This window comes from Dasypus novemcinctus, chromosome 18 (assembly GCF_030445035.2).
Source record: "Dasypus novemcinctus isolate mDasNov1 chromosome 18, mDasNov1.1.hap2, whole genome shotgun sequence".
Lineage (NCBI taxonomy): Eukaryota > Metazoa > Chordata > Mammalia > Cingulata > Dasypodidae > Dasypus > Dasypus novemcinctus.
Genome location: NC_080690.1, coordinates 7,979,885 through 8,007,169, shown reverse-complemented (window position 1 = coordinate 8,007,169; position 27,285 = coordinate 7,979,885). Strand labels below are relative to the sequence as shown.

General features: G+C 45.9%; 2 protein-coding genes across 2 annotated transcripts in view; both read right to left on the bottom strand.

The window, feature by feature from the left end:
- Window positions 1-11: 11 nt before the first annotated feature.
- Window positions 12-15,128, bottom strand: GCSH (glycine cleavage system protein H). The gene is made up of 5 exons (XM_058279662.2): window positions 14,878-15,128; window positions 11,585-11,664; window positions 10,172-10,235; window positions 2,910-3,041; window positions 12-1,384 (listed from the first exon to the last, which is right to left on the bottom strand). Exons 1-5 carry the CDS (start codon window positions 15,020-15,022, stop codon window positions 1,287-1,289), a joined length of 519 nt encoding a protein of 172 aa, XP_058135645.1. The 5' UTR covers window positions 15,023-15,128; the 3' UTR covers window positions 12-1,286.
- A 4,198-nt stretch (window positions 15,129-19,326) lies between these two features.
- Window positions 19,327-27,285, bottom strand: part of PKD1L3 (polycystin 1 like 3, transient receptor potential channel interacting) — a 106,539-nt gene continuing 98,580 nt past the window's right edge. The window contains exons 39-42 of the mRNA XM_071209523.1: window positions 26,199-26,438; window positions 23,444-23,545; window positions 22,835-22,966; window positions 19,327-19,738 (exon numbers count right to left, since the gene is read on the bottom strand). Of these exons, the coding sequence (XP_071065624.1) occupies window positions 19,577-19,738; window positions 22,835-22,966; window positions 23,444-23,545; window positions 26,199-26,438 (636 nt within the window). The 3' untranslated portion in view covers window positions 19,327-19,576. The remainder of the gene's footprint in view (window positions 19,739-22,834; window positions 22,967-23,443; window positions 23,546-26,198; window positions 26,439-27,285) is intronic.

Sequence of the window (27,285 nt, the reverse complement as noted above, 5' to 3'; positions counted from 1 at the left end):
AATCACTGATGTACTTTCACTCTAGAAAGCATATATTTCTTCCCACTTTTAAACCATTCATTCTTTGTTTCCAAGATTTCCATTTAAATATATAAAGTAATATTTGCTAAGGAAACTGAAGAAAAGACCAGGAAAGGTGGAAATTCGACCTAGCCAGAGCTAGGTAGGAATGGATATGTGAAAATCAAATAAGGGAACATGAGAGCATCTTCAGGACAAGAATAATTCTATACAATTATTACTCATCCCTTTCTGTTTCAAAGCAAATAGTCAAATCAAGCTGATTAATAATTACATAATAGGGAGATAGTTATCCAAAATATATTGGCAGGAATTGTGTTCTTTTTTGCTGAAGAGTAGGAAAGATGTGAATATAATTTACCTACATACTTCTAGGTTCTCATATTTGCTATTCACTCACCATGAAAAGGTGGTATAAGTAGTAACTGATAATTTGTCTGCTTTCGCCCTAACACTTTATATCTGTGTGGACATGTATGTATATAAAGCTTCATTCTATGTCCATTTCTATTCTCATTACTAGTAGAAACCTGAATACGGTTTTCTTAAATTGCAGTGTCATACTAATCAAAATTTTCACCTTTCCTTGTCTTCTCTTTCAACCTACCATGAAAGAAAACCAAAGTTAGTGAATTTATTTTTGATCGTACCAAAGATTACAAAAATAAGTACTTAGAGCTATCAGGCAATTAGATCTTTGCTAAAGGAAAACCAGATTTTGGACTAAATTGCCATTTCCACAAATAGTAGCAGAATCACTAAATACAAACACAGTATATTGCAAAATTAAGATAGTATTGTTCCTCATGTGATACTGTACAACAGAAACTTATCTCCACTCCCAATTATTTTCGATGAAGATATCATTAAGTATTTTGACCCAAATCCAGGGATGGATATAAACAATAGTTACAATACTATATAAGGCTTAAGGTAACAATGGTACCCTTGAGTTACATAATTTTTCACAAGGAGTTTTTACCTTAGTTTCATGAATTCTGAATATAAGTAGATCATAGTCTGAATCACAGGGTGATGTGAAAAAAAGATGCATGTTGTGTTTTTACTTGCTATCTATTAGAATGTTATGGGGGGAAAAACAAAAAAGTTATGGGATATTTTCTTTCAATAGCATAGTTGGAACAAGTATTTTGTTTTTATATTGATATTGCTAAAAAGTTCCTTTTATAAATCTCTATCCACCAGTAATTTAAAATATTGCTGGATTAAGTTGTTTCAGACTAGTTTATTTAGACATTCCACTTTCACTCCTCAATAGATTTTATGTATTTCTCATATGCTTCTTCACTCATTAGTTCATCAAGTTCTGAAGGATTACTCAGTGTCATCTTGATTAGCCAACCTGCAACCAAAGGGTGGAAAAGTCTCTTTTATTCCAAATTGCCTTTTTAAAGAGTGAAAATCAAATTCATTCAAAATATCAAAGTTTAATAAAGTTAACTGTAAATATGTGGAAATGGATAGAGTTGATAACACATTATAATGAATAACACTGGTGATTTATAAATGTGATTACAGCTGAAAAGGGGTAGCATAGGAGGTTAATGTTAAATGAAAGACAGGATAATGTAGGGACTATATAATACAGTAATTTTGGTGGTAGATGAGGATTGTGGATAATGATACAAATACAAGAATGTTCCTCTATTACAAGGTTTTAAGAATCTGGCAATAAACAGGAAAAACACACCTAATTAACTTATAGATGACAGTTAGCAATAATATGTGTTTTTGTAGCAAGGCAAAGAAGATACTAAATCATTGCTAAAATTCAAAAGTAAGAAATATGAAATTTAGTTTTATGTAATGTGAATATGCTCAAGCATTTTTTCCCCATTTTCTTCATTAACAAGCATACCTCAATCATGTCATTTAACGAATCTGTGCTTAATTATTCACCTTTGGAATGCTGGGGAAAGAGCCAAGTTTGTTTTTAGGATTATTTAAGATTGATGTGCCTGGACAGGAATTTTTTTAAAGGAATGCTTCCATAATTTGTTAAGCTGCCTTTTGACTGTAATTTTATTTTTTGAAGTTGAAATAAAGTTTTAAAGAAATGTATAAGAAATATTTGAATGACTCAGAATTAGTCTAGTATTTTTACTTAAATCATTTAGTAAATATTTGTTCAAGGAGCTTTTCAGAATTCACTTAATATACTTGTATATCACAACTGAAAAGAATTACAACCAGGTTATATTCTATCATAATGGATTGAGAACTCTTAGGTTGTAATAAGTAACAACAAATGACATTTAAAAATTTAAATAAGGATTTCAAATACATAAGGCCAAGTGTTCTCTTTCTTTAATGCAAGGAACTCCAACACTGTAACTACTGTGGCTGAGGCATGAGGACACAGGAGGAGGGGGCTAGAAGAACTGGATGACACACAACGGAGCCAATCCAGCTGAGCCATTTATTGGCTGTGTGACCCCAACAGATAAATCTTTTAAAAGGGGCCCTAAATTTTAATCTACAAAATGGACAAAATTACTGCTAGCCTACCGCACTGGGTTATGATGAGGATCAAAATGAACAAATATGTGAGAAAACTGAAAATGAGTGCAATATTATTCTATTCCCATCTACACCACACAATATGAATGGACATTTTACATCTGAAGAAATACTATAGTAATCAAGTAGTCCACAACTATGACACTAAGAACTCTGAAAAATAAATCAGTGATCTTAAACATAATCTTATATACTCAGCTCATCAGTGTTTTCCCTTTAAAAACAGCGATTCTGAGTTCCAAGAAGAGGAAAATTATTAAGTCACAATTGGCTAAGCTTGTTTCAAATTCTAGATTAATTATTAATTGCAGCAATAGCCCTTTGAAAATTTTCTGGCAAAAACTTACCATCTTCATAACAAGATTTGTTGATAAGTCCTGGATTTTCTGCAAGAGCTTCATTAATTTCTGTTACTTCTCCTGACAGAGGAGAATAAAGTTCACTAGCAGCTTTCACACTTTCCAAAGCACCAAATTCATCTAAAAGCAAAAATTGAAAGAAAATATTAGATGCACTATGTCCTGAAAGTACAAAATATGGAAAGGTGGTCACCTCTAATATATTGATGACTAAAAAAAAAAATTCTATCTTTAACAATAAAAACACAGGTTTTGTCATGCTTTTATGAGAAGAGTTTAAATATCCTCAATAAAGTAGGCCTTTCCTTAATAAAGAGGACACAGTGAATAACAAATGGCGACATGCCTGAATACCAGGTATATTTAAGTTCAGTAAAACTCAACTTTATTTCAATTTATTGTGGCTCAGAAAAAAAAAAACATTAGGAGGTTTCAGTAATGGTGGAGTAACTGCTGGTAGATTAACCTTCCTGCAGGTAACAACTGTAACCTCTGAACAAAATATTAAAAAAAAATTAGGTGCGGGCCATGTTATCCAGGTCATTTGCCTGTTCTTGCAAGATCGTTAATAACATTCTTTTCTCCTCCACACACACACACACAAACCACACAAATTATATGAGGGATCCAAAAAGGAAGTCAATCCTTGAAAGGGAACCAAACTGGGTGAGATTCTTTCCCCCTGGTAACACTGCCTCATCCAACAGCAAAAGGTGACTGACTAGTTCACAAGCAGAGAGCCAGAGTCAAAGGATGGAGTGTGGGCCTGCCAGAGTGGTAAGAAATCCTAGAAAGAAGGAAGAGATAGTGAAAAGAAAAAGTAGTCAACAGAGAACTTTTAAGGCATCTATTAATTGGCTGGTACAAAAGTAATTGCAATTTTGCATTTTGAAATTTGCTGTCTGATATTGGAATATTCTTCAATGTGGTTATGTTATACATCACTTTAATGTGCATTTCTCGCTTTATGTTTTTTGCTAATGACTTAGTATACTTGCTGTTTATTTTATATTTATTTTAGACTATGGAAACGACGTTAGACAAAAAGCAAATTGAAGCAATTTTCTTATTTGAGTTCAAAACGGGTCATAAAGCAGCGGAGACAACTTGCAACATCAACAACACACTTGGCCTAAGAACTGCTAACAAACATACAGTGCAGTGGTTGTTCAAGAAGTTTTGCCAAAAAAAAAAAAAGTTTTGCAAAGGAGACAAGAGCCTTGAGGAGAAGGAGCCTAGTGGCTAGCCATGGGAAGTTGACAATGACCAACTGAGAGCAATCACCGAGGCTGATCCTCTTACAACTACACAAGAAGTTGCCAAAGAACTCAGTGTCAACCCCTTTATGGTCATTCCGCATTTGAAGCAAACTGGAAAGGTGAGAAAGCTCGGTAAGTGGGTGTCTCATGAGCTGTTTGAAAACAAATAGTTTTCAAGTGTCATCTTCTCTTATTCTACGCAAACCATTTCTCAATTGGATTGTGATGTGACGAAAAGTGGATTTTATACAACAACTGGTGACAGCCAGCTCAGTGGTTGGATCAATAAGAAGCTCCAAAGCACTTCCCAAAGCCAAACTTGCACACAGAAAAGATCAAGGACACTGTTTGGTGGCTTGCTGCTGGTCTGATCCACTACAGTTTTCTTTCTGAATCCCAGCGGAACCATTGCATCTGAGAAGTATGCTCAGCAAATCGATGAGATGCACCGAAAACTGTCAATGCCTGTAGCCGGCAATGGTCCACAGAAAGGGCCCCCGTCCTCCTTCACAATGCCCAACCACACACACTGCACAACCAACACTTCAAAAGCTCAACAAATGGGGCTACGGAGTTTTGCCTCATCCTCCATATTCACCTGACCTCTTGCCAACTGACCACCACTTCTTCAAGCATCTCAACAACTTTTTGCAGGGAAAACACTTCCATAAGCAACAGCATGCAGAAAATGCTTTCCAAGAGTCCATCAAATCCCGAAGCACAGATTTTTACACTACAGGAATAAACAAACTTATTTCTCATTGGCAAAAATGTATTGACTATAATGGTTCCTATTTTGATTAATAAAGATGTGTTTGGAACCTAGTTATAATGATTTAAAATTCAGTTGGGGGAAGTGGACGTGGCTCAACTGATAGAGCGTCCATCTACCATATGGGAGGGTCCAAGGTTCGATACCCAGGGCCTCCTGAACTGTGTGGTGAAGCTGGCTGATGTGCAGAGCTGCTACGTACAAGGAGTGCTGTGTCCCACGCACCAGGAGTGCGCCCTGGAAGGAGAGCTGTCCCGCATGAAAAAAGTGTAGCCCGCCCAGAGTGGCACCGCACACATGGAGAGCTGACGCAGCAAGATGATGCAACAAAAAAGAGACGCAGTTTCCCGGTGCTGCTGAGGGTGCAAGCGGACACAGAAGAACACACAGAGCAGACCACGGAGAGGGGAGTAAATAAATCTTAAAAAAAAAAACAACCTCAGAAACCGCAATACTTTTTGCACCAACCTAATATAAATGTGTTCAAACACTTAAAGGAAAAGATCGTCAAAATGAATAAAGCGATGAGGAGTACTTGCAAAGAAAAGGAAATTATTTTAAAAATAGACATTCTAGAACTGAAGAACACAATATCTAAAGTAAAAGTTTCACTAGATAACAGTAATTAAATTAGAGACAGTAGAGAAAAAAGCCCTGAACTTTAGAAAAGCAAGAGAATATATAATCTAAAGAACAGAATAAAAAAGACTGAAAAATGAAGAGAGCCTCAGTGATGCATGGGGCAATGCAATATCAAGTGATCTGACATATATGTTATTGGACTACCAAAAAGAGGACAGAAAATGGAGTAGAAAAAAAAATATTTGAATAGTGACAAAATTTTTTTTCTAAATTTGGTGGAAAAAACCAACTTAAGAGATTCATGAAGCTCTACAAATCTAAGCAAGAAACATACCTATTACATTATCTTCACACCACTGGGGAGCAGGTGCAGCTCAGTGACTGAGTGCCTGCTTCTCATGTACGAGGTCCAGGGTTCAATCCCTGGCACCTCCTTAAAAAAACTTAAAAGCCATCAAAGAGGAAAGAAAAACATTACACACAGGGAAGGGACAACAGGAATAATGGCTTACTTTTCATTTGGAAAAATGGAGGCCAGACAACAAATTAATGAAAACTTTATAAAGTACTGGCGGAGAGAAGTGGGATCTGTCAACCCAGAATTCTGTATATAGTAAAAAGATCCTTTAAAAATGAACTTGAAGAACATTTTCAGATAAATGAAAACAATTAGTCACTGGCAGACCTTCACTGCAACAAATGCTAAAGAATATTTTTGTCGGGCTGAAGGTAATGATACAAGATGAGACCTCAAGGGAGTGGATGTAGCTCAAGTGGCTGAACGTTGCCTTCCATGTACAACGTCCCGAGACTGATACCCGGTACCTCCTAAAAAAGAAACAAACAAAAAAACCAACTCTCATTAGCAGATGTAGCTCAGTGGTTAATGACCTGCTTCCCATGTATGAGGTCCTGGGTTCAATTCCTGGTACCTCCTTTAAAAAAAAAAAAAAAGAATCAGATCTACAGAGAGAAAACTAAAGAGTTTATTTTTTAATGGTAAATAAATGTAAAGATAAAACGCTATCTTCAGAAGCAAATGTGGCTCAGTCAGCTGAGCTCCTGCCTACCACATGGGAGGTCTCGGGCTCGGTTCTCAGTGCCTCCTAAAGAAGATGAGCAAGACGACGAGCTGATGCAGCAAGATGACACAATGAAGAGAGAGAGGGAGGAAAATACAATGAGAAACACAAAGAGCAGGGAGCGGAGGTGCCTCAAGTGTTTAGGTACCTCCCTCCCATATGGGAGGTCCTGGGTTCGGTTCCAGTACCTCCAAAGAGGATGATACACAATGAACAGACACAGCAAGTGCAAACAATGGGGGAGGGAGGGGGAGTAAAAATGAAATAAATCTTAAAACAACAATGCTATCTTCACTATGTTTTTCTCAAATTCTAAAGGACACTTTACTGTTTAAAGCAAAAATTAGGGAGCAGATGTAGCTCAGTGGTTGAGTGCCTCCTTCTCCTGTATGAGATCTTGAGTTCAATCTCCGGTACCTCCTATAAATAAATAAAGCAAAAATTATAATACTGTGTTATAGGGTTTGTTACATATGTTGATGTAAAATATTTGAAAACAGTGGCACACTACATGGACTGGCAAATGAAATTGTACTGTTTCAAGTTGCTTACATGTTACATGAATTGATACAATATTAACTTTAAATAAACAGATAAAATTAAGGTAGTATATTGGAACAACCGTTGAAAAGCAGTACAAAGAACTGAGTTTAAAAACCAACGGAGGGAAGCAGATACGGCTCAATGGATAGAGCATCCGCCTACCACATGGAAGGTCCAAGGTTCAAACCCAGGGCATACTGACCTGTGTGAAGCTGGCCCATGCAGAGTGCTTATGCATGCAAGGAGTGCCGTGCCATACGGGGGTGTCCCTGCATAGGGGAGCCCCATGCGCAAGGAGTGCACCTTGTAAGGAGAGCCACCCCATGCGAAAAAAGTGCAATCCACTCAGGAGTGGCACCGCACACACAGAGAGCTGACGCAGCAAGATGATGCAACAAAAAGAGACACAGATTCCTGGTGCTGCTGACAAGAATACAAGTGGACACAGAGAGTAGATAACTGGGGGGGAGGGGGAGGGGGAAGGGGGGAAGGGGGGAGGGGGAGAGGGGGGAGGGGGAAGGAGAAAAATAAATAAAAAATAAATCTTAAAAAAAAAACCAATGGAGGGAAGCGGATTTGGCTCAATGGATAAAGCGTCTGCCTACCACATGGGAGGTCCAGGGTTCAAACCCAGGGCCTCCTGACCCATGTGGAGCTGGCCCACACAGTGTTGATGTGCGCAAGGAGTGCTGTGCCACGCAGGGATGTTGCCTGCATAGGGGAGCCTCACACGCAAAGAGTGTGCCACGCAAGGAGAGCTGCCCAGCGCGAAAAAAGTGCATCCTGGGACGCGGACTTGGCCCAGTGGTTAGGGCGTTCGTCTACCACATGGGAGGTCCGCAGTTCAAACCCCCGGCCTCCTTGACCTGTGTGGAGCTGGCCCACGCGCAGTGCTGATGCGCGCAAGGAGTACCGTGCCCCGTGCCACGCAGGGGTGTCCCCTGCGTAGGGGAGCCCCACACACAAGGAGTGTGCCCTGTAAGGAGAGCTGCCCAGCACCAAAGAAAGTGCAGCCTGCCCAGAAATGGTGCCGCACACACGGACAGCTGACACAACAAGATGACACAGCAAAAAGAAACACAGATTCCCGTGCTGCTGACAACAACAGAAGTGGACAAAGAAGACACAGCAAATAGACACAGAACAGACAACTGGGGTTGGGGGTGTGTGTGTGTAGAAATAAATAAATAAATAAATCTTTAAAAAAAAAGAAAAAAGAAAAAAGTGCAGCCTGCCTAGGGGTGTCACTGCACACACAGAGAGCTGATGCAGCAAGATGATGCAACAAAAAGACACAGATTCAGGTGCCACCAAGAATGCAAGTGGACACAGAAGAACACATAGCAAATGGACAGAGAGCAGACAAGGGGGGGGCGGGGAAGGGGAGAGAAATAAATAAAAAATAAATCTTTTAAAAAAATTAATGGGAAAAAAAAAGAAAAACCAATGAAAAATAAAATTAATCACTAATATTTTTTCAGATTACTCAAAAGAAGGCAGGAACAGAAGAGCAGGGGAACACCAAACAGGAGAAACAGAAAAGAAAGAGCAAAACAATCTACATCTAACCTCAACTGTATCAATATTACATTAAAGATAAATGGACTATTGTGTGATCTGTGTATCTTTTAAAAATAAAAAAAAAAGGACTAAACATTCTAATTGAAGGGTAGATATGGACTAGAAAACAAAACAAAACTCAACCACAAGCTGTCTTCAAGAAACATTCTTTATCTGTGTCTTTAATAAAGACACATATAAAATTGATAGAAAGAAATATACTAAGGAAACAACAACTATAAGAAAGCATGGATGGGTACATTAATATACAACAAAGTAGAAGTCAAGACAAGGAGAATTATCAGAGATAAGGAACATGTCATAATAAAAGGTTCAATTTTTCAGGAAGATTAAGAATCTTAAAAGTGTATATACCTAAGAATAGAGCTTTGAAATATACCAGGCAAAAAACTGATGGAACTAAAGGGAGAATCAACAACTCTACAATTACAAATGAAATTCTTTGCATCATTATCAGTTAAAAATTCATATGGACATAATTTGAATAATTTCATCATCCAACTTAGCCTACTGAGATTTATAGAACACTGTCCAACAAATGAATACACAATCTTTCCAACTGCAAATGGAATATTCACCAAGATAGGCCACTTGCCAGACCATTAAGTCACAATTTAAAGAAAAATGAATTCCTAGAGAATATGTTCCTTAACAACAATGAACTGAATAATAAGTCAGTAACAATGAGCTATTGTGCGAAAAAGCCCAAATATTTGGAAGTTAAATGACACTTCTAACTCATGGGTCAAAGGAAAATCAAAGAGGAATTAGAAAATGCTTTGAACTAAATGATAAAATACAACATTAAGATCTGTAGATATAGCTGAAATAGGATTAGAGGGAAATTTTCATGTGTAGCTTTTGTTAGAAAATAACATTTGCAGGGAAATGGACTTTGGCCCAGTGGTTAGGGCGTACGTCTACCATATGGGAGGTCCGCGGTTCAAACCCCGGGGCCTCCTTGACCCGTGTGGAGCTGGCCATGTGCAGTGCTGATGCGCACAAGGAGTGCCGTGCCACGCAAGGGTGTCCCCCGCGTGGGGGAGCCCCACACGCAAGGAGTGCGCCCGTGAGGAGAGCCGCCCAGCGTGAAAGGAAAGAGCAGCCTGCCCAGGAATGGCGCCGCCCACACTTCCCGTGCCGCTGACAACAACAGAAGCGGACAAAGAAACAAGACGCAGCAAACAGACACCAAGAACAGACAACCAGGGGAGGGGGGGAAATTAAATAAATAAATAAATCTTTAAAAAAAAAAAGAAAAAGAAAATAACATTTGCAAACCAACGACTGTTGATGCTTCTTTTATTTGAGCATTCTGTTAATTTTGTCAAAAAGCGCACTAATTGATCCTGGAGGCAAAAAAGTTAATTCCATGTAAAGATTAGCTAAAGAAAATTCATAGCGCATAACACAATGAGAAAAACCACTCACCTTGTTTGTTCAACTTTGTCCCAACCTCAGGAAGACTACAGTAAACAACATCTCCCAATGCTTCCTTAGAAAGAAAAAAGGGAGAAAAATCAGTAAGAAATCAAGTCAGGGAAGCAGATTTGGCTCAATGGATAGAGCATCTGCCTACCACATTGGAGGTCCACAGTTCAAACCCAGGGCCTCCTCACCCGTGTGGTAAAGCTGGCCCACGCACAGTGCTGATGCACGCAAGGAATGCTGTGCCACGCAGGGGTGTCCCCCACATAGGGGAACCCCACGTGCAAGGAGTGCGCCCCGTTAGGAGAGCTGCCCCGTGTGAAAAAAGTACAGCCTGCCCAGGAGTGGCGCCACATACACCAAGAGGTGATGCAGCAAGATGACGCAACAAAGACAGACACAGATTCTCAGAGCCGCTGACAAGAATACAGGCGGACACAAACACACAGCGAATGGACACAGAGAGCAGACAACTGTGGGGGGCGGGAAGGGGAGAGAAATAAGTTTTAAAAATAAATCTTAAACAAATCAGACCCCTGTAAATAGGCACAACCAAATACAATGGAATCCCCTACAGTTCTCTAAGCCACAGGCCTCACGCTTGTACTCCCCGACAACCTGACTCTATTATATGATCTCCATCAGCTCAACCAACAGCCCCTCCAAGCACTCAGGGGCTATCTATCCTGCAATGTTTTCATGTGTTTTTCATGTAGGCGATTCCTGTGCACATCCAGATAAGCTCCTGGGGAGTAAGAATCACGTGCAGCGTTTCACAGAACACCTTGTGGTGGGCTTCATGGTAGGTACTTTGCAATGAAGATGTAATTGTCGGTGATTCTTACTGAGAATCTAACATATCCGAGGATTATATATGCCCAGTAAGTAACACCCTTTTCCTCCTTCCTGCCCACTCAGTACATGTATCCACTTGAAAAGCCTTTGTTGCCCTTTGGCTTCTTTTAAACAATATCTCAATATGGGATCAATGCAAATAGGCAATTGATTGGCCCAATAAATGTTTCTCTCTTTGTAATCTGTGCCAGTCTAGGTTGTCCCTCCTCATCACGTCCCCCTGGGCTCACAGGTATCCCCAGACCCACAAAACACCACCAATGCACCAGCCCTGCTGCTTGCTCTTCTTTTTCTTCCTCTTAACTGCCCCGAAATGAAACAAACGTTTGTTTATTGACTAAGGCATATTCCTTTTAAGTGTTAACCTTTCAACATCTCTTTAAAATACCACATACTGCTGAAACTAAATTATGCTGAACTTGTTTCACCTGTGATTGATTTCTTCTGTGGGCGTTTAAAAGACCCACAGTACGAAGGGTAGGATAACAAAATTTTTGAAACCTAGACACTATCCCATTTAGGCAAGAACAATCACAGCTATTTCAAGACAATCCAATATACCTGTGCAAAATTGCTGATTCCCACTGTTCCAGTACCGTTTTCTGTTGTTATCCATTCGTGCTTGTCTGTGTATTTTCGCACTAAAAGAGAAGACCAATATTTTAGGAAAGCAGCAGGACGACTACTTTAAAAAAACACTTTTTCTATCAATGCCATTAAAAGGCAAGACCTTCCCAATATTTGTGTTTGACTTATTGACGTTGGCATTCAACACTACACCTGCTCAGGAAAGAACAGATATCATTTGCAAATATGGTACCTCTTCTCAACAGTAGTACCATTTACGCAAAAATGGCTTGATCTGTTTGCCTTGGGCCTATTTTGCAAGTTTCTTTGCTCAAACATTTTCTTAGTCTACATTACACGAAAAAATCAGTATATTTCAAATGTGCACTTATCGATTAGTTGACATTAAATTTCACAGGGAGCAAAGTGACCTCCTCAAGCATTTATAACAACTAATTTCCTAAAATTCGATTTTAATCTAAATGAACCGTGCCCTTGAAGAAAAGGGCTACCATCATTTAAAGAAGCGAACTCTAAGATCAGAACGTAACAGGTGCACCAGAGAGAAGCTGTTAACCGGTAGGAAGCCGAGCCCTGCTCATCAGCCATTGGACAGTTTAACCCTCGACTTCAAGAGCTGCTTCTCTTCAAACACAGGGTCAAACTATTCAGCAATTCCTGCAAGAAAGACTGCCCAAAGTCAGGAGATGTGGGAAAAGTTATTTCAGATTTAAAGTTCTTGCTTTAAAGAACAACAAAAACTACACTGTTTTCTTTTAAGTATATGATACGCTCTAAAGCCAAGTATTTGTCCAAAGAGTATGCATCAGAAGTTAAGAGCAAAATGGTTAATTAAAATAATATATTAAAGTAAGCCTTGCTGGTTCACTCCTAGCAACCCAAAATATAGCTGTACTTAAAACAGCATTAAATAGCTTTAGTTACAATTTGGGTATGCAGTAAATAGTTACTACTGCTTTCTAAATTTCTTATTTTTCAGTGGAAGAAGTTGCAGAATCCACCACAAAAGAATGTGCACTTACATCACTACACTTCAGCTAACTGAATGCTTCAGGCTAACCTGATCTCTGTTGTGTTGTTCTGACTGTGATCCTCTGCCGTACACCTTTTCTTGATTATTTCAGGTCTCAACCTAGAAGCCCTTCTCCCGAGGCTCTTCTAAGGTCTAGGAACCTGGACCCTCCAAGGGCTGCCACATCACCCTGCAGCAGCCCTCCCCCACCCCCGCTCCTAAGCACTCAACAGCTACACTGCAAAGCCCACTGGTCAGCGGCCCCCAAGGGGAGGGACCTACAATACAAGCAAAAGCAGGTCTACAAGCAAGAGCAGGCCTACCTCATTCTCATTTTTATCCCCAGTTCTTAACACCAAGCTTGTCACTCAGAAGCTGACAGGTGAAATCATTTTTTAAAGTTTAATTAAAAAGGATCTGAGCAAAATACCTAGTATATACTTGTCCAGCTTCAACATTCACTTTTCCCTAGCACTTAAAATTCTAGAACTGGCTAAATTACATTACCAATTATGAGCAGTTTAAAGCTAATAAACCTTTTTCGAATATACATAAAACAAATATAAATATATGACCTCTCTGAGACACTCATCCTAATTTTGGCTTTGCCATCATAACTAATGGTAAAAAAAATCTTGGCAGCAAGTCTGCTTCTACACACCATTTACAATCGAGTGACCACCAGGCTGGAGGAAAAGTGAGCAATGTTAAACCACCTGCACATAGGCCCACCTGACTTCAAAGCGGCCTTAAAAACTATGCCATGCTATTTAGTCTAAAGAAAGTGATAAGTACAATTTTCCTTTAATCCTTGGTGCAATAGGAAAAAAGTGGACAGGAGATTAGGTAAATAATTAATTTCTTACTGAGCTGGGAAATACATGACTCTGGGGCCTCAGAAAATCGGGAGTTTTGAGTTGTATGTGAAAATTTTGCATTTTCTTCCTTTCAAAATTACTAGTCAGGCAAAATATATTTCTATTAATACCAGTAAATATTTTCACTATTCATTTTATACTATACACTTGTTTAATAACAAGTAACATTTATCAAGTGCTTATTATGTGTCACATTGTATTGACAAGTTACATTGTTTCATTCCATACTCCCAATAATGAGGTAGGTAGCCTCTCCATTTTTTCTGAAACTCAATCTTTGAGGAGTGACTCAGTCCAAGATCACATAGCCTTAAGACGGAGAACCTGAATTGGTCTCTCTGCTATGAAAAACCTGGATGCTTAACCAGATCATGTGTATTGATATTTTGGGCAATATTTAACTAGGTAACTAGAAAATGCCAACAGTTAGCTTTAATGTAACAGTGAATAAGGAAAAAACAAAGATTTGAAATTCTTACCTGAGAAATGCTCTACCCTTGTATTAAAATTAGTAATCTATTGATAATGCCACAAACACACTTGCTGAAATATAAGTGAGGCGACAGAAACAAATCTTTATGCTTCAGACTTGAGAATACACTTATCATTCTAGTCCCTAACAGATTTCCAAAAGAATGACTACATGAGAAAACAGTGATCACATTATCCCCATGTACACCCTAGTAAGATGGGCCAGCTAGTGTCGAGTATTTGCCCACAAGGCAAGAAAAGTTTCCCCCGGTGCTAAGTGTGCTAAAGTAGCACAAATGGTCAAAACATTATATGGACAGTTATTTCAAGTCCGTTTAAGTTAGGCCTCATTTCAGACCCCAAACCACAATGACTCAATATTTTAGCAGAAGGTCCTCTGTAAAAAGTCCGTAAGACTTTATCTTAGTGCTTTTAGGAAAGAGCTTTGTCTTCCAAGTTATGCACATTTTAGCAGGTAAAAGTCTAGGCCCAGTGCTTTAATTTTAATAAATGTTGTTGCCTTAAAGTCCTCAATAATGGACCATGTAGTAAACGAAAGCCTGTGGTTTTTAGGCACAGCATCTCACAATGCACAAAGGGAAGGCTCAGCGAGGCTCCCCGCGGGTCCCTCGCCCCGCGTTTGTACCACTCTCGCAATTGCCTGCACGCCTCTGCCCCCTGATCCCCATCTGAGCCCGCAGCACAAAGGGCTTTTCACGCCTACTTGAAAGGGGGGAAAGCGGCCGGAGAAACCCAGAAACCCAATGGCCCAAAGCGAGGAGAGGGCCAGGCCGAGGCGGACCTCGGGGTGGGCCAAGCTCAGCTCGCGGGGCGCCGGGAGCTGCGCGCGCCCGCCCCGGCTGCGCCCACGTGCCAGGCCGCAGGGTCCCGCCGCCCGAGCTCACCCGAGAGCAGCGCGGGGCCGCTGCGCAGCGTCCGGACGGCGCCCGCCAGCGCCCAGGGCCGCGGCGGGAAGGCGGCGGCGGGCGCCGAGGCCGCGCGCAGGCTGCAGACCGCGACCCGCACGCTCCGCGCCGCGCGCAGCGCCATCTTCGCAGCGGTGGGAGGGTCGCCGCGCACAACCCGAGCGCGCGGCGGGAAGAACACGGCGGGCCGGCGGACCCGGGCGCGGGGCGGGGCGGCAGGCGCGGGGCGGGGCGGCAGGCGCGGGGCGGGGCGGCAGGCGCGGGGCGGGGCGGCAGGCGCGGGGCGGGGCGGCAGGCGCGGGGCGGGGCGGCCAGCGGGGGGCGGGGCGGTCAGGATAGGGCGGGACGAGGTGGTGAGCGAGGGGCGGGGCGGCCGAGATAGGGCGGGGCGGCGCAGGGAACATGGCCGTGGAAGGGCCTGAGGCCCGGATGGGGCAGGGTGCGAGGGGCGGGACGAGCACAGCGGGACAGGGCCGGGATAGGCTGCCGCTGGGGGCGTGGCCCCAGGGGGCGTGGCCGCATGCCCCGGGGTCTTGTTGGGAGCGCGTGGTCTGTTGGCCCCGGTTGCGGGCGGTGCAGGCCTGCGGCGATGGCAGGCTCGTTCCGGAGCGCCCTCAGCAGCGGTTGCTTTGCGGGGCCGGCTCGTCCGCACCTTCGAGCTATGGGGCCAGGGGTCATGGCTACCCCGGTCCTCTAGCGGTTGCAGCCCCGCCCTTCGACTGAGGCTGGAGGCCGCCCAGAGCCCGGGTCAGAGCCAGCCCTGACCAGAATCCCTCAGCCGGAAGGTGTCGTTGGCCATTGGCTGAAGCCGCACTGGCACTCATGCGGTTTCTCTTATTCTCTTTGAAATACCGAAAATATTCTCAGAACCCCTTTTATTGCTTTACAGACCCCAAGAGGCCCAAGAACCTCAAATGGGACAGACAGAATCATGAACCTCGTAGAGGGGAAAGGCCTTCTCCAAGGGTCAGGAGTGGCTTCTCGGTGGAGAAAGGATCTGAGCCAGCCAGCTAGTGCAGGGGCATCCGAGAGCAAGAGTTGATATCCCTCAAAGAGAATTCCTTAAGCGATTGGCCCGGTGACCAGGACCTTCTAAGAAAAGCAGAAGTCACCCCCGTGCGAGGAGACAGGTAATAATTAAGTTCTGGGAAAGACCTCATCATCAGCACATTTTATGGATAGGGCATGAGTCAGCAAAGAAACAGTGGAATGAAAAACAGACCTCAAAGGCCGTTCCTACAGCATCACCTTGAAGTGTGTGCGTGCGCCTGGCTATGAGACCCTGTGTTTTTGCGTTGCGCTTCTGCCCCACTTACAAACCAGCGATTACCACCAGCCCTGTGCAGTGACTTGCAAGGGCTATCATGCTCCATTTTCTTTTTAGTAATTAATAGTCAGTTGTTGACCCCTTTCTACTTGGCAGACACTATGCAAACTGTCTTTTAAATCCTCTCCAAACTCCTTTGTGGCAACAGTTACTTTCATTGTGTCAGGCTCAAAAAACTTGCCCAAGAGTGGAATGGGGAAAGCTTCTGATAGCTTAAGCTGCTACTTGGTGGCAATGGTGTGATTTGACCTATACACTGACCAATTTTTTTTTTTTTAAGATTTATTTATTTATTTTATTTCTCTCCCCTTCCCCCTCCCCACCCCGGTTGTCTGTTCTCTGTGTCTATTTGCTGCATCTTCTTCTTTGTCCGCTTCTGTTATTGTCAGTGGCATGGGAATCTATGTTTCTTTTTGTTGCATCAGCTCTACGTGTGTGTGGCGCCATTCCTAGGCAGGCTGCACTTTCTTTCGCACTGGGCGGCTCTCCTTTTGGGTCGCACTCCTTGCACGTGGGGCTCCCCTAACAGGGAACACCCCTGTGTGGCATGGCACTCCTTGCGCACATCAGCACTGCGCATGGTGGGGCTCCCCTAACAGGGAACACCCCTGTGTGGCATGGCACTCCTTGCGCACATCAGCACTGCGCATGGGCCAGCTCCACACGGGTCAAGGAGGCCCAGGGTTTGAACTGCGGACCTCCCATGTGGTAGACGGACGCCCTAACCACTGGGCCAAGTCCGCGTCCCTAAACTGACCAATTTATAAGCTCCTGTTTTAAACTGGTATACTTGTTTCCCTTTGAGTTTCTGATGGACACACTGGTCTTCTCTAAACTGCTAATCTTGGCTAGCTTCTCGAATAGTCAATTTTCTGTATTTATTGTTGTTTTGTTACGATTAACAGCATAAATGCAACCCATACCCAACTCAACTAACTTGTTTGGTAGAAAGAAAAAGATCACATGTTAATATGTAGGCTACATGACAGGTCTTTCCATACAAAGAAAATGTGATTGTTTTTTCTTTAAGAAGATTGAGGACAGTCAAATCTTTTTTCCAACCTGGTAATTTTTGTAAGGTCCATAGTGTGAGATTTGAAAGGTCATCTCATTGCCCATTTGGTACAGTCACCTGCAAATCAGGTGTCTCAGAAGGGGCCAGTTCATCTCCGAGCCAATGTATATATTTTTTCACTTATAAAAATATGTTTGAAGGAAATACCTTCAATCATAGCAAATATGGAAGTGAAGAGTATATGAGAAAGAGGAAATAATATCTTCTCAGATATTAGTTAGCACCTTTCCTAAAGTCACCGTGGGTGAGTTTCTATACCAGCCTCATTGGGAGGCATGTACACCTCACTGTGGATTACATGGTGAGCATCTCAGGAAATGTAATGTGCCTTACATGACACATTAAAGAATGATTGATGATTTTTGAGTGGATGAAGGATGATGGAATTTCCAAGGTATTAGGTATTTTGTGTATTAATGTGGCCCTCTGTTTATTAGGATCCTGGGTCCGAGGGGTTTGGTTGTCAGGTTGTAATAGGACGTGGGAGGGTGGGATCCTAATATAACTGTCATAAAAAGACATTCATGGGAAGTGGAGTTGGCTCAATAGACAGAGCGTCTGCCTACCACATGGAAGGTCCAGGATTCAAACCCAGGGCCTCCTAACCCATGTGGTGAGCTGGCCCATGCAGTGCCATGCCACGGAGGGGTGTCCCCCGCGTAGGGGAGCAGCATAGGGGAGCCCCATGCACAAGGAGTACACCCCGTAAGGAGAGTCACCCTGTGCAAAAAAAGTGCAGCCTGCCCAGGAGTAGCACTGCACACATGGACAGCTCATGCAGCAAGATAATGAAACAAAAAAGAGACACAGAGACTCCTGGTGCCACTGACAAGAATACAGGCAGACACAGAGAACACACAGCAAATGGACACAGAGAGCAGACAGTGGGGGGTGGGGGACAGGGACAGAGAAATAAATAAAAAATCTTAAAAAAAAAGACATTCATGTCTCATCAAACTAGAAGGCTGGCAGTTGTGCAGTTCCAGGACTGACTAAGTCAGTGGTTTAAGGACCTCAGTAAGCACCCAGGGTCCTTTCCTCTTTCTGCTCTTCCATCTCAGATTTCCTCAGTGGTCTCACGAGAGCTCCCAAATTCCAGGCATCACACCCAGACAGATCAGCATCCAGCAGCCTAAGAACCCATTTCTATGTGTCTCTATTGGCAAGGAGATCTTTCCTTTTCACTGGCCAGAACTACTCCTTGGCAGGGGGTGTGGATTACCATCACTAAGACAAATCGGGATTTACCTTTGACGTGGCTACAGGGTCACCTTCCCACGATTGTCTCCAGGAAGGCTGGATGGACACCTGAACAAAGTTAGGATCCTGACAGCATGGAGGAGAGTGTGGGATGGATGTGGAGTAGGCAACCTCCAGTATCTGCTACAGCCAGCAAGGGCAGGAGGGGTGAGCTGGAGAGGATGCATGGAGGCCTTTCCCTGCATGGAGAAGGGGAATATGCACTTACCTGCACAGGCACCTCGAAGCCTTTTATGATCTAGACCCCTGGTTCTCAGAAGTTAGGGCAGCGGTTCTCAAATTTGACCACAATTGGAATTGCCTGGGGAGCTGAAAATTATTAATACCAGGTCCTGTGCCAGAGATTCTGATGAAATTTGGAATGAAATTTGGGGCTTCTAGCATGCAGTCAATATTGAGAACCACTGGTGAAGATCAAGGATCCCCAAAGTATTATCTAAGGTACACTAGTCATGAGTGAGGTGCTTCTTTACCCAAATAGTCAAAGAAGTTTGGGAGTCACTGCACACTGCATCTCTCATGCTCATCCCAGGAGACTCTCAGTGTAAGTTTAGGAGGATAAAAGCCCTACAGTTCCCAGGCTAAAGAACTCGTATAACCTTGTGTAACTGGGGGTTTCCCCCATTTATTTATCTGTAACCTTTGGGGGTGGGGGATGATGACAGTCAGGCTCTCTCGGACACAGTTTGAGAAACTCTGAATCATTGAAAGGCCCTGACCAACCAAGAAGATGGAATAATCGGTAGAGATTTTTTTCTTTAACGCCAGATAATTTTTTTTTTATTTCTAGGAAGAAATACATTTGAACAAACTAGCATTGTAGTCACATTGTTATATATGCATGTCTGTATTATTGTGACTTTGTTTTTGTTTTTTTAATTTGCTGGGCTTGGTAACTCTTTTATGGATGAAGAAAAATATCCACCTGGAGAATAGCCTCGTTGGTGAGCGGAGGCCCAAGGCTCTGTGCACTTCCACGCTCTAGAGGATCGCCTGCGGACGGCCCCACACACGCCTTAACGCTCAGGCACAGCTTGTGCAGGTTGAGGGGGCCCAGCCTCTGACAGCTCCTCGGGCTTCTCGCTGCTGCTTCCAGACTCATCTCTTTTACATTTGATGCCCAGGAAACTGAGGATTTTCATCTGCAGCAAATCCACAATCTCTCCTTCCTCTGATAGCTGCAGGGGGGGAAAGAATGATGCAGCTTGTATAAAACCATGGTTGATTGTCCAATTTGGTCAGTCTAGGTCGTTTCACTTTTTAGAGGTGATTTTATGTGGGGATTGGCCTCCGACTGGATATCCCAAGGGTCTGTGCTCCTTCCGTTATCCCCAGGGGATTCCCTCTTGCCCTCTCCTGAGGATGCCAGGGTTTTCCTGGCAGCATTTCAACTCACAGGCTAGAACCGAGAGAGCCTCAACTGGGTTACTGAACTTGAATTTAAGAGGCACTTGTGGCATGCACACCTGCTCCTCAGATGACTGTCACCCATTTCCCCCGAGGGCAGAGTGCCGATCATGGCCCACTTCTTTTTCTTCCATACTCTTTCTGCCTGCTCTGTTTACCTTCTAGCATAGCCTGGCCTTGGAGGAAACTGAGGAATGAAAAACTGAACAGGTGTTTCTCTCCAGCTTACCCGTTATTCTCAATCTCTTATATATAAAAGTTGATTCAAAGTGACAAAAAAACAGTTTCTAGGAAATAGAAATCAAGTTTTCCTCCCTTTAAATCAAGACAGTGCTTAAGGACTGTAGGTACAAAAGGTTCTACACGCTGTACCCTCTAGCTCGCCCAGCAGGCTGGTAAGAACGTATGTACAAAGACCTTCATTTTCCATTGTTGGTGGCAGTGTAAAATGGTGACGTCCCTTTGGAAAACAGTCTTGCAGTTCCTCAAAATTTAGGTATAGAGTTACCATATGACACAGCAGTGCCATGCCTATGAATCTACCAAAAGAACCTGGAAACACACCCACACAAAAACTTGTACATGAATGTTCTAGCAGCATTTTTCATAATAGCCCCAAAGTGGAACAATCCAGATCTCCTTCAGCTGATGAATGGACAAACAAAATGTGGTCTATCCACACAGTGGAACATTATTCAACCATAAAAGGGAAAGCAAGACTTATTTTTGGTATAACATGGATGAACCTTGAAACCATTATGCTATGTGAAAGGAGCCAGACACAAAAGGCCGCTATTGTGTGATGGGACACTACGTGATTTGACTTATATAAAATGTCCAGAATAGGCAAATCTATGGAGACAAAAAGTAGATTAGTGATTGCCAGGGGCTGGGGGGAGAGTGGGGAGGGAGTGCCTGCTAATGGGGATGGGTTTCTTTTTGGGGTGACAAAAATATTCTGAAATTAGAATGACGGATGCCCAACTCTGAATATACTAAAAGCTATTGCGCTGTACACTTTAAAATCGTGAGTTTTATAGTATGTGAATTTTTAAATTTTTTAAAATTTCTCTTCCCCTCCCCCCTGGTTGTCTGCTCTCTTGTGTCCATTCGCTGTGTGTTCTTCTGTGTCTGCTTGCGTTCTCGGAGACACCAGGAATCTGTGTCTCTTTTTGTTGCATCATCTTGCTGTGACAGCTTTCCGTGTGTGCGGCGCCACTCCTGGGTGGGCTGCACTTTTCTCACGTGGGGCGGCTCCTTGTGGAGCACACTCCTTGTGTGTGGGGCTCCCTTATGCGGGTGCACCCCTGCATGGCAGGGCACTCCTTGCATGCATCAGCACTGCACATGGGCCAGCTCCATACCGGTCAGGAGGCCCTGGGTTTGAACACTGGACCTCCTGTATGGTAGGCGGACACTCTATCAGTTGAGCCACATACGCTTCCCTATAGTATGTGAATTTTATCTTAATATAAAGAAAGAATGTATGTACAAAGGGACACGTTTAGTCCTCTGCCAGAAGGAACCCACTCTGAGAAACTGACTTCAAGGAAAGGTTTCTCCCTAGGGCAAATTAAGAAATAATTTGAGCATCTGGGCATCAGACCTAGCAGTGGTGCCTGCTTCCCTGCAAAAATGGAAACATGTTTCCTGAACACTACAGAATGATTCTCAATTTACCAAGTATTTTCCGGTCCAGGGCACAGACACCCAGGACACACACGGGAAGGGTCCAGTGAGCGTGTGCCAACAGACAAGGGCCACCATTGTTTCATCCTGTGGTTGGTAACTTTCTAGATTCCAGGAAAAAACCTCTCTTTAAAACGATCCTTTAATGTGGTACAGTTCATCACCATCATGTAAAGGAAAAAAAAAAAATTGCTGCTCTTGCAGAGAAATGGAAACGTCAAAGAACAATGTCATAAAGCTTTCTCTGTTAGGCACGCGGCTCAGGAAGGTTTTAAGGAACCTTCCAAACTGGAAGAGAAGGGTAAAGCTGTTACTCAGCTGACTCTTAACAAGACCACACCTCCAGAGGGACAGGGAAAAGGGAAGGAAAAAAAAGAATCCAGGTTGGACAGACTTAGGTTCAAATCCCAGCAGTGATCCTAGGCAAAGGATTTTATGAGTTTCAGTCTCTCTGCAAAATGTGGATAATCACACCTACTTCACCAATTTGTTTTGGGGATTAAATAAAATAATGGATGTGAAACTTGAGCATGTTGTGAAGAAAGCATTTGGCAAATGGAGGTGGTTATTAATTTTAAAGTCCTGTCCCAGAGCAGCCCCCCTACCGGGTATGTTCAAATTCCCAAAGTCCTTCCTGTAGGGAGCATAGTGGATAGAGAGTCTTCACAAGCGGAAGGTTGACCATCCATCCCGACCCACGGGGATGTGGAACCAGGTGTCAGAGTATAGTGCAGGGCTTCTCACCCTGGCTGTTCATTAAAACCACCAGGGGAGATTTCCAAAAAAACCGACGCCTGGATCTTACCCCAGAGATGCTGTTATATTGTTCTCAGGTGGGGTAGGGCAGCAGCGACTTCTGAAAGCCCCCAGATCATTCTAACGTGCAGCCAGTGCTGAGGGTCACTGGTGTGAACAGAGTCCCAAGTTGGGAATCAGGAGATCCAAGTTCTAGTCAAGTTCTGTGATTTGGGGAACTAACTTTCCCCTTCTGGGCCTCAGTTTCCCCTCCTGTGATATTACGGCTTTGAGCTTCAATGTACAGGAAGCTTAGTTCAGGTGAGAGCAAGGGGATGTTCAGAGAAGGGGCTACCTCTCCTCCCACCCTGCTCACCAGCAAACCCTCTCCCCTTCCCAGGCACCCCTGGCAGGCCACTCAGAGCTCCGAAGGATGCACCTACCTGATGGTGTTTTTGCTCCTCGCTGAAGGCCACCAGGATGACAGAAATAAACAGATTCAGTACTACAAATGTCATGAAGACAATGCAGGACCCAATCAGGAAGGAGCCCAGAACTGGGCTGCAGTCCAAGACCTGCCAGGAAGAAAGCCAGAGCATCCACTGGAGGGGGAAATCGTCCTCAGAGCTGGGCTGAAGGTGGGCCCAGGGATGTCCCCTTCTGTCCTGGGGGCTGCGTGGGGACAGCATCCTCAAGAGTTGGCCCCGAGAGGGAAGGGCACACCTTTCTCCCCACAGCCGCCACCTCCAGCGAAGGGCACTGGTTTTGGCTAGGGCAGGAAGCAGTTCCCTTCCAGGGATGCTCCCTGCACCCCCCAGCCCAGCCTCCCCTGAGAGCAAGCACCTGCTGCCCTTCTGTAAGCGGGGGTCCCCTGGGTGAGCTGTCAGCCCGAGGGTGGAACTGTCTGCCCAGAGAAAGAGGACATTGTATTTGCCCACAGTTGCCCTGTGCTTGCCAAGCCATGCACCCATCTGTGGGGTGGTGGGGAGCGCTTTATCTAATTTCATAAACTTCGGCAGTGTCCGTGCCCCCGCCCCTAGCCCATTCGGTACCTCCTCGTAGTTGAAGATGCCTAGCTGAAGACTGATCACTGCTTCTGCTGCATCAAAAAGGGTTTTGTAGGAACGGAGTATCCAACCAAATAATAAGTTTGACTGTCAAGGAATAGGGAAAGAAGCCGTGAGGCCCCCCAAAGCCTGATGTGTGAGAGCTGGCAGTGGTCTGTGTCGGCCACATCCTCAGCACGGCCTGGCAAAAGTTGTTCATGCCTGCAGGGCCCTGCACGGGTGCACAGCATATACCTGGTTGGGGAGGGGGGGGCACGTGTTTCTTCCTACGGGCGCGTGTGTGCAAGGCCACACGTATGTCCCTGTTTGTGAGTGTTGACAGATAGACTCGTGCTGGTTTGTGCATACGTGTACTTGGGTGTGTGTGTGCGCACACGTATGCTTTCGGATGACCTTGTGCAGGACCCTTGCTGCGTTCACAGCCTCGCGGGTGACTGGCTGTGCATCTCCGTAGCTCCCAGGAAAAGGGAGTGACCAGCGTCCGTCTGGGGTTCCGGCACCCACCTCCCGAGCCTCTGCCGTGTTCACCCAAATAGCTGCTCAGAGACGCGGTGACTGGCGGTGGCTCTCCGAGGCCCCATCCCCTCTGCTCTGGGGGCAGGCAAGAGGGGAGATAATGACGGGCTTCCGTGTCGGGGCAGGGCCCCCCCCCATGCAGCTCCCCTCACCCCCTCAAGACTCCCCCAGGCTGTCGTGTCAGAGGGAGGCCCAGAGCCCCTGACCCTGCGCTGGGGCCTGCTGGTCCGGAGGACACTGCGGCTTCCCGGTGGTCCCCGTGCAGCCGGTGGAGAACTGCGGAGATCCGTGGGGACGGGGGCGCGGCGGTGGGGTTCTTTCAGCAAAGCCTTAGACGCCAGCGTTCCAGGTTTTGAAAAACTGCCACAGGTAAAACCCACAGACCCACGCCGTCAGCGCAGCCCACGCTGTTTCTGAGGAAGGCGCAGTGGGGTGAGGGATGGGGTGGGCTCGGGGGTGGCTGGTAGTGAGGGATGGGGAGGGGTCCGGAAGGGGAGGGGGTCAGGGCTGGAGTGAGGACTACAGATAAGAGGGGCCTGGGACAGCCTGGAGGTCAGGGGAGGGACGGAAGGCGAGAGCCTGGGGGGCCAGGGGCAAGTCTGGGCCTGGGGCGGGGTGGGGGGCAGCAGCAGGCTGAAGGGCCAGGTGGGGCCTGGGGCGGGGTGGGGGGCAGCAGCAGGCTGAAGGGCCAGGTGGGGCCTGGGGCGGGGTGGGGGGGCAGCAGCAGGCTGAAGGGCCAGGTGGGGCCTGGGGCGGGGTGGGGGGCAGCAGCAGGCTGAAGGGCCAGGTGGGGCCTGGGGCGGGGTGGGGGGGGCAGCAGCAGGCTGAAGGGCCAGGTGGGGCCTGGGGCGGGGTGGGGGGGCAGCAGCAGGCTGAAGGGCCAGGTGGGGCCTGGGGCGGGGTGGGGGGGCAGCAGCAGGCTGAAGGGCCAGGTGGGGCCTGGGGCGGGGTGGGGGGCAGCAGCAGGCTGAAGGGCCAGGTGGGGCCTGGGGCGGGGTGGGGGGCAGCAGCAGGCTGAAGGGCCAGGTGGGGCCTGGGGCGGGGTGGGGGGCAGCAGCAGGCTGAAGGGCCAGGTGGGGCCTGGGGCGGTGTGGGGGGCAGCAGCAGGCTGAAGGGCCAGGTGGGGCCTGGGGCGGGGTGGGGGGGCAGCAGCAGGCTGAAGGGCCAGGTGGGGGCCTGGGGCGGGGTGGGGGGCAGCAGCAGGCTGAAGGGCCAGGTGGGGGCCTGGGGCGGGGTGGGGGGCAGCAGCAGGCTGAAGGGCCAGGTGGGGCCTGGGGCGGGGTGGGGGGCAGCAGCAGGCTGAAGGGCCAGGTGGGGCCTGGGGCGGGGTGGGGGGCAGCAGCAGGCTGAAGGGCCAGGTGGGGCCTGGGGCGGGGTGGGGGCAGCAGCAGGCTGAAGGGCCAGGTGGGACCTGGGGGCGGGGTGGGGGCAGCAGCAGGCTGAAGGGCCAGGTGGGGCCTGGGGTGGGGGTGGGGGCAGCAGCAGGCTGAAGGGCCAGGTGAGCGGGCACCAGGTTAGTGTGGGGACCGTGGGCTTGGGGGACGGGGGCATAATTGAACGGAAGCAGGATATGGCAAGGCGGTCAGGGTGGGAGAAGGTCTGTGTTTCTCCTATTAATTGATACTAAAAAAGAGCTGAAGGTTTAAGGTTTGGTTTTTGTTATGCCACAAAAGAGATGCAATGGCCCAAATATCCTCAGTGTCAAGGGTCTGAATGATTTTTCGTGATCTATGTCTCTTCAAAAAAATACAATTAAAAGAAAAAGAAATAAATTACAAATGGAATATTAAAAAAAAAAGGGTCTGAGTGACAATGGCATTGGTCCTACCAAGATCATGTCCACCCCTGGGGGTGTGGCCAGTGGATGTATCCACCCATTCTCCCCCTCCTCTGCCCCAGCTCAAGGAAGGAACTTCCCCATTCATCTCTGCGCCTCCCAGCACAGAGGGAGTGCACCTGCTACGGGAGGAAATGCTGAGTCCTCCATCCGGGGAAGTTGGGTCCTCACAGTGCTGGAGCTTGTGCCTCCTCACTCTTACCCCCTGAAGTCTTAGCCCTTGCCGTTTGGGGTGACTGAGTCACCAGGGCCCAGTCTCAGAAGACCCACCATCACCTCAGGTTCCTGGGGCCTCCCTCCTCCCTAACCACCCACTCCCATCCCTGAAGAGCCTTAGCTTCCAAGACCAGCCCTGAAGCTTTCACCAAAAGAGAAGGAGCCACTCACCGCAATGGAATAAGCCAGGAGCATGATAAGGATGACAACGATAAAGGCTGATATGTCCCCCCAGGCACGGCGCAGGGCTGCTGTAATCATGTTCGTTTTGGGGTTCAGCCTGAGCAGATGCCATAGCTTCACCGTCGACAGGAGTACCAGGAAGGCGACGATGTAGCCAAGCGCCGCATCGGCCGCTGCCGTTTCACTGAAGCTGGCACCGCTGCGGGACCAGAGCAGGGAGGCAGGGTCTCAGGCACTGAGCAGTTCAGCCAGAGCTCACGAGGCTCCGTGCAGCCCAGGATGAGAGGGTATCGGGAGCTCAGAGGCAGAAGGGTCTGGGAGACAGCTGTCCCAGTCCCCCGCTCAGTGGTGGTGATCTGATGATGGCGGTGGTGATGGCAGGGATGCAGGGGATGATGTTGGTGTTGATAGTGGTAATAGCGATGGTGATGGGAGCAGATGTAGCTCAAGTGCTTGAGCTCCTGCTTCCTACATACAAGGTCCTGGGTTCGATCCCTGGTACCTCCTAAAAACAAACCAAGGCAAACAAATGAAAAAAACAAATAAATGCCTTTATTGCCTTGCAGCTTACGTTTATTTCTCGGGTGACAGTGTGGATGTAAAGAAGCAGACACATTTTGGATCATTGCTGGGAATCAAAAAGTATGGCAAGAGTAGCGTATAGAGATGGTTCAAAATTAATCCTTGCTGTCAATGATCTCAGTCACATATGACCTGAAAACAAGCACCATTGTTTCCTCCCTAGAGCAAAGGCTTTGCGCTCTAAGCAGGAGCAGACAAAACTTTTTCTGTAAGGGGCCAGATGGCAAATATTCTTAACTTTATGGGTCAGACGTTTCTGTCCTAACTACTTCACTTTCATGGTAGGGGGAAAGCAAATTGGTGGAATAAAACTTTATTTAGAAAAACAGGTAGTGCTGGATTTGGCCCCCAGGCTGGATTTTGCCCATCCCTTTCAGAGTTAAAGCATCCCTTAGTTTTTGAAATGACTATTTTGCCTAAGTTTCTAATCAACCTGAATAAATATTAAACACTTCTGCCAACTTCCCAGACTTTTCAATGGAAGAGGACCTCT

What these genes read in the sequence shown, in the direction of transcription:
- GCSH (XM_058279662.2), bottom strand. Translation starts at nt 15,022, where the DNA reads ATGGCGCTGCGCGCGGCGCGGAGCGTGCGGGTCGCGGTCTGCAGCCTG. An exon ending in CGGCCCCGCGCTGCTCTCGG is followed by an intron (nt 11,665 to 14,877) that starts GTGAGCTCGGGC and finishes CTTCTCTTTTAG; the next exon opens with TGCGAAAATACACAGACAAG. An exon ending in CAAATCTTGTTATGAAGATG is followed by an intron (nt 1,385 to 2,909) that starts GTAAGTTTTTGC and finishes CTTTGGTTGCAG; the next exon opens with GTTGGCTAATCAAGATGACA.